The sequence below is a fragment of the Melanostigma gelatinosum genome (genome assembly GCF_949748355.1).
Source record: "Melanostigma gelatinosum genome assembly, chromosome: 9".
Classification (NCBI taxonomy): Eukaryota; Metazoa; Chordata; class Actinopteri; order Perciformes; family Zoarcidae; genus Melanostigma; species Melanostigma gelatinosum.
The window spans coordinates 14343886-14357446 of NC_136642.1; the positions used below are offsets into that span (position 1 = coordinate 14343886).

The 13561-nt window shown below is 41.0% G+C and overlaps 2 protein-coding genes across 2 annotated transcripts; one reads left to right on the forward strand and one right to left on the reverse strand.

Annotated features, from left to right (window-relative positions):
* Positions 1-402: 402 nt before the first annotated feature.
* On the forward strand, positions 403-6919 carry LOC306782757 (phospholipase A2 inhibitor and Ly6/PLAUR domain-containing protein-like; the record flags this gene model as incomplete). Its single annotated transcript, XM_079276198.1, has 7 exons — positions 403-448; positions 610-729; positions 812-958; positions 2419-2529; positions 2634-2833; positions 3516-3705; positions 6915-6919. 7 exons carry the CDS (start codon positions 403-405, stop codon positions 6917-6919), a joined length of 819 nt encoding a protein of 272 aa, XP_079132324.1.
* Positions 6920-7270: 351 nt separating this feature from the next.
* On the reverse strand, positions 7271-13299 carry smg9 (SMG9 nonsense mediated mRNA decay factor). The gene is made up of 13 exons (XM_079275240.1): positions 12837-13299; positions 12650-12724; positions 12033-12267; positions 11781-11878; positions 11560-11672; positions 10791-10902; positions 10523-10618; positions 10275-10360; positions 9487-9593; positions 9297-9404; positions 8958-9083; positions 8722-8866; positions 7271-8223 (listed from the first exon to the last, which is right to left on the reverse strand). The coding sequence occupies exons 1-13, from the start codon at positions 12981-12983 to the stop codon at positions 8145-8147; spliced, it is 1527 nt and encodes a 508-aa protein (XP_079131366.1). The 5' UTR covers positions 12984-13299; the 3' UTR covers positions 7271-8144.
* Between the last annotated feature and the right edge of the window lie 262 nt (positions 13300-13561).

A 13561-nucleotide genomic window follows, 5' to 3' on the forward strand; every position in this document is an offset into this window, starting at 1 on the left:
GACGATGGGGTTTGATGTCCTCAGGGCATTGTGTACACATAATTACACTCAGTGGATCACAGATGTTCTATGAGAGATGTGTGTTCATATATTATGTGTAAAAACAGAGTGGCAGTCTTTCACTTTGTATTTTATTGGTCCTTCAGTCTGTCTCTCTATGTATGGATCCTCTTCTAGCTATAAGACACCTCTTGCTGTTCAGATCTGTCAAAAAGTTGCAAACTTAAAAAAACTAAACTAAACATGAGTTTCAATTCAAGTGAATTGACAGGGCTTCTCTTTTTTCACTTTCAAAGCAGGAAAGAAGGAGTGGTCTGAGGATGAGGACAACCCCTCCTCAGAAGAACTACTTATAGCTGTAACAGATCGGACTGGAAGTTATTGTTATCCCGCCATCACAAAATGCATCTCCTTACTCTGATCTGTGGCATTGTGCTTCTCTCTAAAGGCAAGTTTATGTTATGTTTTTAAGAGATGGAGGATCTTCATTTTCATTTTTTTTTAATGTTTTAGATATATATATATTTATATATATGTTATATTTACCTTTACAAATGTTAAAACTTTTTATTTTATTTTTTTACTTATGTGAATATTGTGTTTCCACAGCCCACACCCTGAGATGTTATGAGTGTGTACCGGGAGTCTCAGGAACCTGCCAAGACAAAGCAATAGAATGCCCTTTGGCAGGTCAACAGTGTGCTGCACTTCGTTTAACTTCATATGCAGGTATGGTCATTTGTGTTGCATTGTTTTATCGTAAAACTGCTTTGTCCTGGCCCGGTCTATAAAGGTTCCTCTTTTGTTGCAGGTGGTTTTGAACAACCTGAAGTCAAGTCAAAGAGCTGCGCTTTGGCTCAAGAGTGTGGGGACGGCTCAATCAACTTCGGAATCTCTAAAACCGTAATCAGCATCAAGTGTTGCAACTCCGACCTCTGCAATGTCCAATTTGCCCCTGGTAACCTACTTATATTGTCTGTTAGTATTATTTACACTGAGAGCTGTTTTAGTTGCAGGAGCAAACGCTGTTAAAAATGTGACTACTCTCCTCATTACTACTATTATGCTCCTTAAAAGTTAGAGTTGGTTGCATTTGTCACATTTTAGATGTCAAAATAATGACTTGTATGATTTAAAAAATATATATCTATGATTTTACTGAGTAAATAATATATTTTAAACATATATAAGTTGTATATTTATGTCTTGTGCCGGATAGACATTGTGGATTGATGCCAGTGAATGTATCAGAACCTGAGATATATGCTTGGGGCAAATATGTTTCAAGAAAGAATCAAATTTCAAAACAAGCCAGTATGAGGAAATTACTTTTCCCCAATATCACCATCCATTATAGAGGAGCCAAAGGGTAATATACCCCCAACTGCCACAGTGTAGCTGTGTGTGAATATGTGTGTGAAAGAGAGAGAATATTTATAAATCTGTTCATTTGAATGCTGTTCACCAGCATATAAAGAGCTTCAAAAAGGCACTAAAGCAGTGGTTCTCAAACTGTGGGGCGCGGTGGTATTGCAGGTGGGGGGGCGCAGGGGGAAATGCAGAATTTTTGTATTTAAAAAAATAATAAAAATACATTAATTTTTTTTAAGTAATTAATGAATATATGGCGAAATGCCTGTACTTTCGTATAAATGTTTACGTTACGCCGTTAGCAGGTTACGCTTGCGCATGCGCGACGGCCATGATCCTTGGACTCACATGTGTGGCTTAGTGTTCCAAATGAAGAGACATTTGGCAGGCGGGAACAGAAAAGCAACCGCAAGCGATGCATCCGAGATGAACAGCAAGCAGCCAAGAAGAACATATGATGACGCCTATCTTGCTCTGGGTATCACAGTGAACGCGGTAGGAGATGAGGAGAGACCAGTCTGTGTTTTATGTCTGAAAACTAGCTGCGGATAGTATGAAACTTGTTTTGTTTCGTTTTTCACAGGTTGCACTTTATTGTTGTCTTGAAAATATGTTTAGTGCAAAACAGGTTAATTGCAGCCAATTGCAATAAGTTATTTTTTTCCAAATTGTAGTTTTTGCACAGATATAACTTAATTTGCACAGATATAACTTTATTTGCATTGTTCTAACAAAGTGATTGCACATTTTATTTGTTTTTGTCTGATGGAGCAATCTGGTTTACTTAAAAGTGATTGCAATTTTCTTTATTCTATTATTTGAAAAAGCACAGATGGAGGAGTCACAAAATGTTGTTATTTCAATAAATGTTCAACATAGACCATTTTGTTACAATTTTGTTGGGGCGGTGGGGCATGAACATTTTTCTTCCTCCAAAGTGGGGCAGGTTTGAGAACCACTGCTCTAAAGGAAGAATAGTGCATTCCAATAACCCCCCAATCTCCCTCTACATAACCAAGTATGAACAATGTATGTTTTATATTACAGTGCCCAGCAAATCCATTGCAAATGGTAAAAAGTGCTTCCAATGCAACGGAAAAGACTGCACCGCAACTCTAAACTGTGAGGGAACTGAAGACCACTGCATCACAACCAAAGGTAACAAGCCTGCAAGCACGTAACATCTTACTCTGTTCCACATATTCCTTCTGCTCAGAGAGGGATTCTAGATGAACGCACTCACATTATCTTCATTCTCTCAGTGACTGCAGGAGGTGCATCGATCACCCTGAAGGGCTGTGCCTCCAAGCAGGTGTGCGCACCTGAATCTACAACGATGGCAGGAATCGCTGGAGCAGAAACAAGCTGCTGTCAGGGGAATTTCTGCAACAGCGCCAAGAGCACCAACAGCACCAACAGCGCCAACAGCGCCAGCAGCACAAGTGCTGGCCTTCTGCTCCTGGTGGCACCGCTGGTCTCTTTGGTCGCGCTCTCTTAAATAGTTGAGACAGTAGCATAACCCCCAGCTTTTCCTCTTTGCAAGGCCTCATAGTGCTCACGCCCCTCCTTATCCGTTCAACTGATGAGTGAGAAAGTTTAGCAGGCAAAGCGTTTAAACATAGTTTAGTAAAGCTGTGATTTCCATTTGTCTCTTATATCAGCTAGTTTCTAACCAGCTTATTTACATTGTTGTGCATGTTGCCTGCTGTCAAGAATAGTTGAGATCCCAGGGAAACTGCCTTAAATGAGGGAATATATGTTTGGTATGTAAATTAGGCCAAAGGGACACAAAGCGTATAATTATGAGTTAAAAGATGAAATCGAATAATCATTATAAAGCAAGTGTGTATTAGTTAACAATGTAGAGTGATTTAACAAATGTAAAACATAACGTATGTGTAATCGGAGTAGAATGCAGTGTGTGTGGGGGCGAGACAGCCCAAAAGTGTTATAAAAAGAGTGTCTTACAAGCAGCAAGACGGGATTCAACGCGGGAGCCTTTCCAAGTGCTCCACGGAGAAAGACACTGGACCTCGTTCGCATCGGAGGACTTCGTCTCTGCTCACGGAAAGAAGACCGCCGTTCGTGAGCAAAGATTAAAAGACAGAGAATTTCCTCTCCCCCTGCCTGACTTTAACAACTAGACGACGGATGGACACAGCCACCCTAAAGACTTTGTACTGAGCCTGAAGGATCGCTGCACGGACTTCGTTGGCCGCGCAGGAGGAGCTGAAGGGTTCGGCCGGACCTTCGCTCCTGAACACCCCAAAAGGATCTTTCATCGCATCTTCAAAATCCAGCTCCACCGAGCCGACTCGGCCTCGAAACTAATGAGTATAATCAAAGAATTAAAGGTATCGAATCAAGTATAGTATTATTTGATGTGAGCTGTAGCTGTGCCCCTGCTAATATATCCTGCAATAAATATCGAATCTGCATTTAAAGTAAATTTGTCAAGAGAATTCATTTTGCTGAAAGTGGTAAAAGTTCCTCGTGGCAGTACAAGGTTAAATCTATTGTATGTCTAACAACTGAGTTCTGAATGGTTATCCTCGTGACCGGTCCACTTAACAGTCCCTTACGGTTTTAGTAGTGAAAATCCTAGCCGTTAAAACCTAACCTGGCAATTTACCAAGAGCCCAGATCCAGAAGAGGGAAGCTGCCATAACTGACGCGACTAGTAGAAGCGCGCGGCCAGGGTAACCCCTCGGCTGAGCGCACGTCACCAGAGGAAGCAGGGCAGACGTCAGGAGTAACGGTACTTAGCAGAGCCAGGCGAGTTTCCTAGCAAGAACACCAGCTCGCCAATCTTTTAATAGAGAGCTGAGTAAGTAGGTAGCTCCGTATCGGGCCAGAGAACCCCCGGATCTAACACTGCACAACAGCATCTGCCGAATGGTTCTTTCTGGGACGAGAATGTATAAGAGTGCTATATTATTAACCTGAAACCTATTTTAAATTACAATTATCAAGACTATTTGAATGTCATTGATAAAAGAGCTGAACAAATAACTTTATCAAATTTCTGCTGTGTTGATTTTTGTTCTCTTCAGTCCTTAAAATCCTGTCTCAGCCTCATTTAATAGATGTGTGTCAGGCCCTCAGCCTATATATGCTTATTCCAGACTGATTTAAAGTTGAAGGCATTCCTGAGTTTTATTAATGGGGCATGGATTCACCTATAAAATGTCACTCTAGACAAAGAGACACAAAAGATTAAAGAAAGATGCAAAACTATGCTGGAAAGAGACCAGAAGAGACTCGCAACTATGAAAAGGGAACAACCAACCAAGAAGACATTTGGTCCGCAGCCAGGTGTACATCGGAATAAAGTGCAATTTGCAGATAACAATTACAAAGTGACACAAAACCACAGACAGATGCATTATAACTACAAAGAGACAAAACAACTGTCCCCGTCTTTAAATGTGTATTTGTTGGTTGTACATAACTGGCAGGACATGTGAAGACTGAAGAGGGACACTTGTTAACGCGCTTTTAGGGTTTGCAGCTTCCCGTTTGGCCACTTGATCAGACAGCAGGAGAAAAACTAGAGAAGTTCACTCAACAGAGTGCAGATCTCTGTCAAGTGTGTCTGTAACGAGCACTGCTGTATGTTTGATTGAATATAATCACAATTGCGTTTTACGCTTCAAGTCTATTTTTTTTCAACATGATGCCCAACAGAAGGTCACTGTATCCAGGTCACTGTATCCACACCTCACTTGATGCATGTGCCACAAACAGTCATTTGTCACTGATATGGGAGTGGACGTCTTCGTGTAGACCACATATGAACGGACAGCGTAATATGATTTTGGAGAAATACGTTTAAAGTAACCAAAATCGCGTCTCTTTCAACCTACAACTGAACAAACCATCAATATTTTAAAACAAATTGGTGTTTTGTGACACGTTGATATTGTAACCGTAAATTAGCCGGTTCAAAAGACGGTTAAAATACGTCTTAGACGTTCAGACCCCATATCAACGCTTTTTCAACCAGAAATCAACGTTGAAATCCGGGTTAGTGCTCACTGGGGTGTGTCAGCTCCTAGCGCCAAGATTGTGCCGTCTGCATCAGAGTTACTTTGACCAACTCTCAGAATGTCAGCAGTTTAGTGGAATTGTGTGTATTCCTGCCCTGCTCTTAGTTGGTAGTATGGGCTTGTGTGTTGTTGTTATTAACTGATTTAGATAGTATGGATTTAGCAGCAGAGGGGAAATGCTGCCCCCTATTTCTTTGGAGCATGTGGCAAAGGATTACACAGTGCACCTTCAAAGAATGCATATCAGCTGTCAAACATAATAATAAATAAAAAACAATCTTTCAATTTGACTCAATAGTTTGTCTTGTGCATACAATTCCAATGTAATTTGATTATTTTCCTCTAGACGAGAGAGAGAGACTAAAGGGCAACTTCCTGGTAGGTCCACTCCCATATCAGTGACAAATGACTGTTTGTGGCACATGCATCAAGTGAGGTGTGGATACAGTGACCTGGATACAGTGACCTTCTGTTGGGCATCATGTTGAAAAAAAATAGACTTGAAGCGTAAAACGCAATTGTGATTATATTCAATCAAACATACAGCAGTGCTCGTTACAGACACACTTGACAGAGATCTGCACTCTGTTGAGTGAACTTCTCTAGTTTTTCTCCTGCTGTCTGATCAAGTGGCCAAACGGGAAGCTGCAAACCCTAAAAGCGCGTTAACAAGTGTCCCTCTTCAGTCTTCACATGTCCTGCCAGTTATGTACAACCAACAAATACACATTTAAAGACGGGGACAGGCTCATGGATGGATTATAGAGACGACAGACTAGCAAAAGGCCCCACCACCTCTCCTTCATCTGAGCAAGACACACAGACTTTATAGTTGTTCAGTCTCTTTTGGTTGTTTTGTCTCTTTGTAGTTGTAATGCATCTCTCTGTGGTTTTGTGTCACTTTGTAATTGTTATCTGCTAATTGCACTTTATTCCGATGTACACCTGGCTGCGGACCAAATGTCCACCGCTCTTTCTCCGCTAAAAGCGTATCATGGAGACGGGTTAACAGCTCACGTCTTTACATTGACAATTTTGGTGCGTGCGTTGTTTAGATTGAGCTGGATCAGTCCCAGGCTTCGTACTATTCAACCTATTTTATCACTGTGAATCTGCCAACCTCCTGACCTTAACTAGACATTCGTATATGTGTGCCAGAGTTTACAAGTGTTTAAAAGTATTTCTGTTAGGGGTGTAACGGTTCACAAAATTCACCGTTCGTTTTTTTTCAAACGTATTGTTCGGTTCGTCATGCGTACCGAACCGTGAGCCTCGTACCGAACGGTTAAATACGAATACGCGTATTGTTACACCCCTAATTTCTGTATGTGGTTGTTTGTCCCCTTAACCCTTTGCACTTGTTTTGTGTCTCTTCGTAATCATTTTGTGTTCTTGGTTGGTTGTTCCCTTTTCATAGTTGCGAGTCTCTTGTGGTCTCTTTGCAGTATAGTTTTGCATCTTTCTTTAATCTTTTTGTGTCTCTTTGTCTCCTAGAGTGACATTTTGAGTGACATTTTATAGGTGAATCCATGCCCCATAAATAAAACTCAGGAATGCCTTCAACTTTAAATCAGAGTCTGGAATAAGCATATATAGGCTGAGGGCCTGACACACATCTATTAAATGAGGCTGAGACAGGATTTTAAGGACTCAAGAAAACAAAAATCAGAATACAGGGCAGCAATTTGAGAAAGTTATTTATTCAGCTTTTTTGTTTCATCAATGACATCAAAATATTCTTGATAATTGTAATTGAAAATAGGTTTCAGGTTAATAACATAGCACTCATATACATTCTCGTCCTGGAAAGATGCATGCAAAAAACATGCAAAAAATGTAAATAAGCTGGTTAGAAACTAGCTGATGTAAGAGACAAATGGAAATCACAGCTTTACTAAACTATGTTTAAACGCTTTGCCTGCTAAACTTTCTCACTCATCAGTTGAACGGATAAGGAGGGGCGTGAGCACTATGAGGCCTTGCAAAGAGGAAAAGCTGGGGGTTATGCTACTGTCTCAACTATTTAAGAGAGCGCGACCAAAGAGACCAGCGGTGCCACCAGGAGCAGGTTGCTCAACAAGTCAAACAGGTTCAAGCACATTAAGGTGTGTGTGTTCTTTCAGGGGAAATAAAGGCCATATACCAAGGATGTAGAGACTATAGAGTTTCCTTATTAAAATGAATGATTGGAACTTCGTGTGGGCATCTTGAACAGATAATATTGTATTTGACAAGATGAATATGACTCTGACCCAGAGGCAACATATTTTGTAGTTTCCTTTTATTTATGAGTAATTCACAATTACACTTTTGAAGGTTTGAAAGAAAATGAAGAAAAAACAAATACACATTTCTATATTTTCACATGTGCACCATCAGACCAAAACATCACAAAGTCCATGATGACTTGCAAATAAAAAAAAATCTGAATCTTGTTCGATCATGTGCAGAGATGTACAACTGGTTTTCTTGGCAGATCCACAACTTTCTCACACTGAGCGCCAAAAGTTCTCAGCTTTTCGTTCCCACCAAAGTCTACAGAAGGTGTCCTGCTTCAACATTTGACTCTCCACCACTGACTGGGCTTCCAGTTTCTCTTGTCCCTCTTGTAGGGTGCAAACGACGGTCTCCACTTTCACGGACACATTTTCTTTTAAGTGACCCGAATATCAGACATAACAGCTTGCAACTGCTGTTGTATACGCCAGCAGTTCAACCAAGGTGTTAGCAGAGCAGGCGGCTGTACTCTGAGAGGGCCGAGGACTTCTTCACCCCATCCCAGATACGAGCTGCATAGTGAAACCTGTAAAAACACAACACATTCATACAGACCCCAAATTGTATTCACCTGATGAAACGGATGTGTTCCGATGTTTCTAGCAGAGGAGCAGTTTATGCAGTATGCGTCTTTGCCACAAGCTCGCCCACACATCTACCTTGAAAACTCTTTCACTACGAACAATAAAGGCTACAAATACAAAATATGAATAAAAACTGAAACTGAATTAAACTGGTTATAGTAACACAAAAAAAATATATGCTTTGTAAATCTCTATTTTTTACAGCACACACCCTATTCAAATTCATGTTCTGTTTCATTGGCAAAAACCACAAACCTACTTTATCATAAATAATGTTGTATTTGCAACGAAAGAGAGCACTATCCTTCAAGATGAGATCAAATGAAAATGCCTTTTTAACCCTTTGAGATCATATCGTGCACCTATTTAAAAATATATGCAAATATGTTTTTACAGAAAATCAGTTTCTTGTATTTTTCATTGAAGAATGTGGCGTTTACCAGTTCTTCTCAGTGAGGATGGTGTGTGACAGCTGACAGCGGGGCATAGCCAATATTTGGCTGCGGAGTTTTGAAACCATGGTTGAGAAGGCAGGATGTCCTCTGTACCCCGGGAGCAGAGAGAAGAGCGGGTATGTTCCCGTCCCTAAACACGGTGCAAAGATGAACTCACATTTCACACAATATACGGGACAACAATTGAGTTCTGCCTTATGTGAAGATACAATCTCTATAACCTGCTTTAGTCAGATTATCCTCTCCATCATTCTCCTGCATAGGAAGGAGGAACATGTTGACTTCAGTTGCCAGATAGTCCTGCTCCAAACCAGGAAACATGTTGCAGTCTAGCATGGACAATGTACCTAAAAACAAACCATGTGTTATGGGATGAGTGCCGGTGTGGCATCATGGAGCAACTATTTTCTTAATCAAAGCTCGAAAACAAATTCTTATCACAATGGTATTGTTGGTTGAACCATGACATTTCCATTAGACAAGGTTAGCTCTTAAAAACAGCCACAGAATGAACGGACTATATGTTTATGTATGAAGATGATGATCCTGCAGTTTTTAACCTTTGTACTTGAGATGCGAGTGGGCCATTAATTTGTCCACAACCATATACATGTTTTTTAGATTCCTTGGGCAGAAATCATCCCGTCTGGCTTTATTCTGGAGGAACACTGGAGGAGGGAGACATTTAAAAAAGCTCATTAAACCTGGTTGATGTGTGTGAGATTGTGTGTTTCTGTATTGAAAAGTCACCAATATGAGGATAGTACTCGGCTCCATCGTCATTGCATGAAGAGCCAGCGCTGTCATGGCTTGCAGACGGAGTGGAGGGTTTCAACATCTCAGCGGTTTGAAGAAACCTACCCACAAACATAGCTTTCAACTTCCTGTTTTGTACAAACACCTGCTTTCATGAGACAATGGCTGCATTTGATGGGTGATTAGCAATGTTTCAACACATGTAAGGGCATATGAATATAGTTTAAATACATATTTTTAAAACTATCATTTAATTCCTTAACTTCTTAAGATATACAAGTTGTTACATTTGGTTTCAATGAATTTCTGTACTTTCAAGGCTAGTGTCGTCTACCTTCTCCAGTAGCTACCACTAAGCTGATTACAGCTAGTGCTTCAACTACAGAGTTAAACTTTTAAAAATCTAATTAGGAAAAGGTATACACAGGGAAAGTGTCTTACAGTGAGGCTACAATTATTCAACTGAAGGATTAGAACTTCGTGTGGGCATCTTGAACAGATAATATTGTATTGGGCAAGATGAATATGTGTCGACACAAGTTAGACTGGTACATTTTCAACAGGTCTGGTTTTGCCTGCATTTGTTGTCAACAAGACCAACTGAAAGATAAATATTATTGAGCTCATGAAAAAGCAGAAGACAAATATCCCCTCAAGCGACAACATGAAATGCTCAACATTCCTGAGGTAGGATGGGGATTTGAGAGCTACCCTCTTTTCTTGTCCCGGGAATCTTGGCAGTAACTATAACCAAGAGCCATTGCAGATTAGTAAGTACCAACCTGTAGAGGTTTAAGTCAGTGAACCAGTCTTGAACCACAATGACCACATGGCACACTGTGAACAGGAAGGCAGCGATCTGAAGAGACTGTTGACAGATTATACACAGAGTGCTAATGTGGTCACATGCGTCATTAAATGATGAATCAGAGGACTAAAAGGTGTGTATTGGTCCCTAGAGGTTAAGCACCAGTGCTCACATAAACAACTGGTGTTTTCACCTGCTGCCATCTGCAGGCCAGCCACTGACCTGCATCTCAACGTATGTGTGAGGGAGGTTGTACTCTGGAGGCAACTTCCGATCGTTGTTGATGAGGTGGTCGAGAATGGATGGGCTGAGCATCGGCTGAAGAAACAAATAAAGGAATTCACACACACAGCTCATCATCCCTCAACCAAACACAGCGTTTCAATTTACACAGTTCATGACTTGCTTACACTCAACACACTGACAGAAAATGAATAAATACAACAGAAGAAAGGAAGAGAAACTGCATCTGCAAATACTACATTCATACCTGTGTATCCAAGAAGATGACCCTCTCCTGTGTGATGAAGAAATCAATGCCTGTACTCTGGTTCCCTCCTCTTTCCTTGATTTCTTGAGTCTGGGCTCTGAATACGTAGCCCCTGAGCAAACAAACATGCATTCCATCATTTCAAAATGTCTGCACTGGTGAAGCTAAAAGAGAAGATGTACAACAACTGCAATTTAAAAAAGCATAGAAAGGATGTAACGGTCTGAATAAGCAATTTAGCAAGTACTTCTAATGTTCTCGAAACAAACAGTATTTGATCATTAGATTGTCTGGTGTGTGGACATTGTACAGTGTCACACACTGAACCGATTTAAAAATATATTATATAGGATTAGCAGAAATACTCCACTGGACTCTGCAGAAGTAGATTTGTTTACTACGTGTGTTCAGAAAGAGTACCGTCACTTTTTAAGTGTAGCTTTAAAATGCACTCGATGGTGAAAGTTGTACAGCAACATACGATCACATTTGTAATGGGTGACCATGTGCTGACACTGACCTCATACACTAAACTGGCATCTGACAAACAATACTGCATTGTTTCAAATTCCTCTTGCATACTAGATGATATTTTATGTCATTAGGGGAAAGCTTCATCCTTGTGTCAGCATCCTTTAACTGTGGACTTCTTCATGGTTCAACTTCTCTTTTAGCCACTATTCTGTTTTCCATCAATAAATGAAACAAAAGCATATAACCAAGCAGTTTACAAGCTTGACCTTATTGCTGGTGTTTCTACCAACCTCACCTCTGATCTTCCTCGGGGGTGTTGGCAGACAACAGGGACATGATTGTAGATTTCCCACTTCCCTGCAGGCCAATGACTCCCACCACCAACATATCTGTCTGGTCCCTCAGATACTGCACCATATGTTGAACACAGAACTTCCTTTGAGTACATACAGTGCATTATATTGAAAATATTAACACATCCTTCAATACAATGGTTCCACAATCAACTAAATTCACCTCCATGGCACTGTCACACCAATTCATCTGGTCATCCACGAGCTTAATGCTGTGCTTCATCTTCTCAGGAGGGAGGAGTTTAGACTGGCCAACCATGGCTGGAAGTCACATGAAAACAAGATTTACTTTTCTTTTCTACGCGGATGTAATTTGGCCTTATTGAGTGCATCCAGGTCGTCAAAACATCACAGTTTCTGACATTTACAGTAGGGAAAAAAATAAGGTATTTTTGTGAAATCTACTATAGCTCACGGTCCACAGCGCTGCTCGATGCAGAAGCACCCATTCCTCTGTTTTGGATCTGGTACACAGGCTGGGTGGGTCGCTGCCCCTCCCTCTCCATCTTGGAGGGCCCAGGACCAGAGGGTTGAGCTGCCGCATCTGGAGGGGTACCCAGCTTCCCTCCATCATCCCTGGCTTTCATTAGCATGATGGGCTTCTCCAGGACTGGAGCTCCACTGGCAGGTGCATTCTGTGAGGACTTGGCCTGGTAAAGGATCCAACAACAGCACAGGTTGCATGAGCTGAGAGGCAGAAGACCTGAATACAAATGAGCTGTACTTTCTGTAATGATCACGTATTAACTGTCACTCATTTGTGTTGGCATTGTGAATTGTAAATTCTAGAAAGAATTATGTAAAAGTATAAATACCTTACATTGCCAAACATTAAAAGTATTGTTTTCCACACTTTCTTCTCAAATGTGATAACATTAACTTCACATATTACAGTCATACTAAAGTATATTTGTACTTTGTGGTTAATAAGACAACCCTTTAAACAGTACTACCTAGACAAATCCAAATGTTCTGGTGTCATTATTATTGTATGTGTTTGATGAGTTTAGTATCTTGAATAATTTAACATACCCTTTCCCCAGGGGGCTTTGCAAGAATGATGGGGGTCTTCTGAATGAGTGGGCCTGGTGGATCCTCGCTCCCATCCTGGACAGACAAACTGAAGTGAGTCACTTTTCTTATGCAGGAATCAAACCAGCAGTCACAACAACGCAGATTTCATTATGCCAGTATGTGTTTGTAGTCTAGCTAATGTTACCCTGCGTTCCCTCGGTTGATATTCTCGATCCCGACTGGGACCGGACAGATTTTGCCCCGGAGGTCCTGCATCTCTGTCCCCCCGGCGTCGCCTCCTCCGGCGTCCCTGCCCGTACATCCCGGGCTGACTGTGACCGGACTCCGACATGTCGCTGCTCACCTGAGTCACTACAACAACACAACCGGTGACAACAGTAAGCTAGCTAACGATAGCAACCCAAGTCCAAGCAGAGGCGAGCTGAAGATACTCAAAGATCTTCGAACCAAGAAGTATACTCTAAGCTAGCAATCCTGTAACGATTAATGTCAATGACGTTTAGATGTATTTAATGGTGACATCGTTAACGTTTAAAATAAAGTAGAGTTTGCTAAAGCTTTCCGTGTGTGGACTGCTCTAGTTTGAAAACACAGCGTTAAACGTTACGGTACTGAAAGAAACTCCACCCGCCTGCAATGGTAACCAATCAAACGAACCTCGTCCGTCTGCTAAATGAAGTCGTCATGAAACATCGCAATGATATTAGTAGTTCCGCCACGTTCTGGATCCCTGGGCTCTCTTTACTGTATATTTTACTATACGATGAATTCAAATTTCTCTAGATTAGCCTTCTTCAGCTACTTTTTGTGTGCTTGAATTAAAGAAAGTAACATACATTAACAATAACAATCAAATTATGTTACGTTGGGTTTCATAACTCGGATACTTCAAATATTACTATACAAATA

What these genes read in the sequence shown, in the direction of transcription:
- smg9 (XM_079275240.1), bottom strand. Translation starts at nt 12,983, where the DNA reads ATGTCGGAGTCCGGTCACAGTCAGCCCGGGATGTACGGGCAGGGACGC. An exon ending in ACCCCCGAGGAAGATCAGAG is followed by an intron (nt 10,903 to 11,559) that starts GTGAGGTTGGTA and finishes TTGTTTGCTCAG; the next exon opens with GGGCTACGTATTCAGAGCCC. An exon ending in ATCCTCACTGAGAAGAACTG is followed by an intron (nt 8,224 to 8,721) that starts GTAAACGCCACA and finishes GTGTTTTTACAG; the next exon opens with GTTTCACTATGCAGCTCGTA.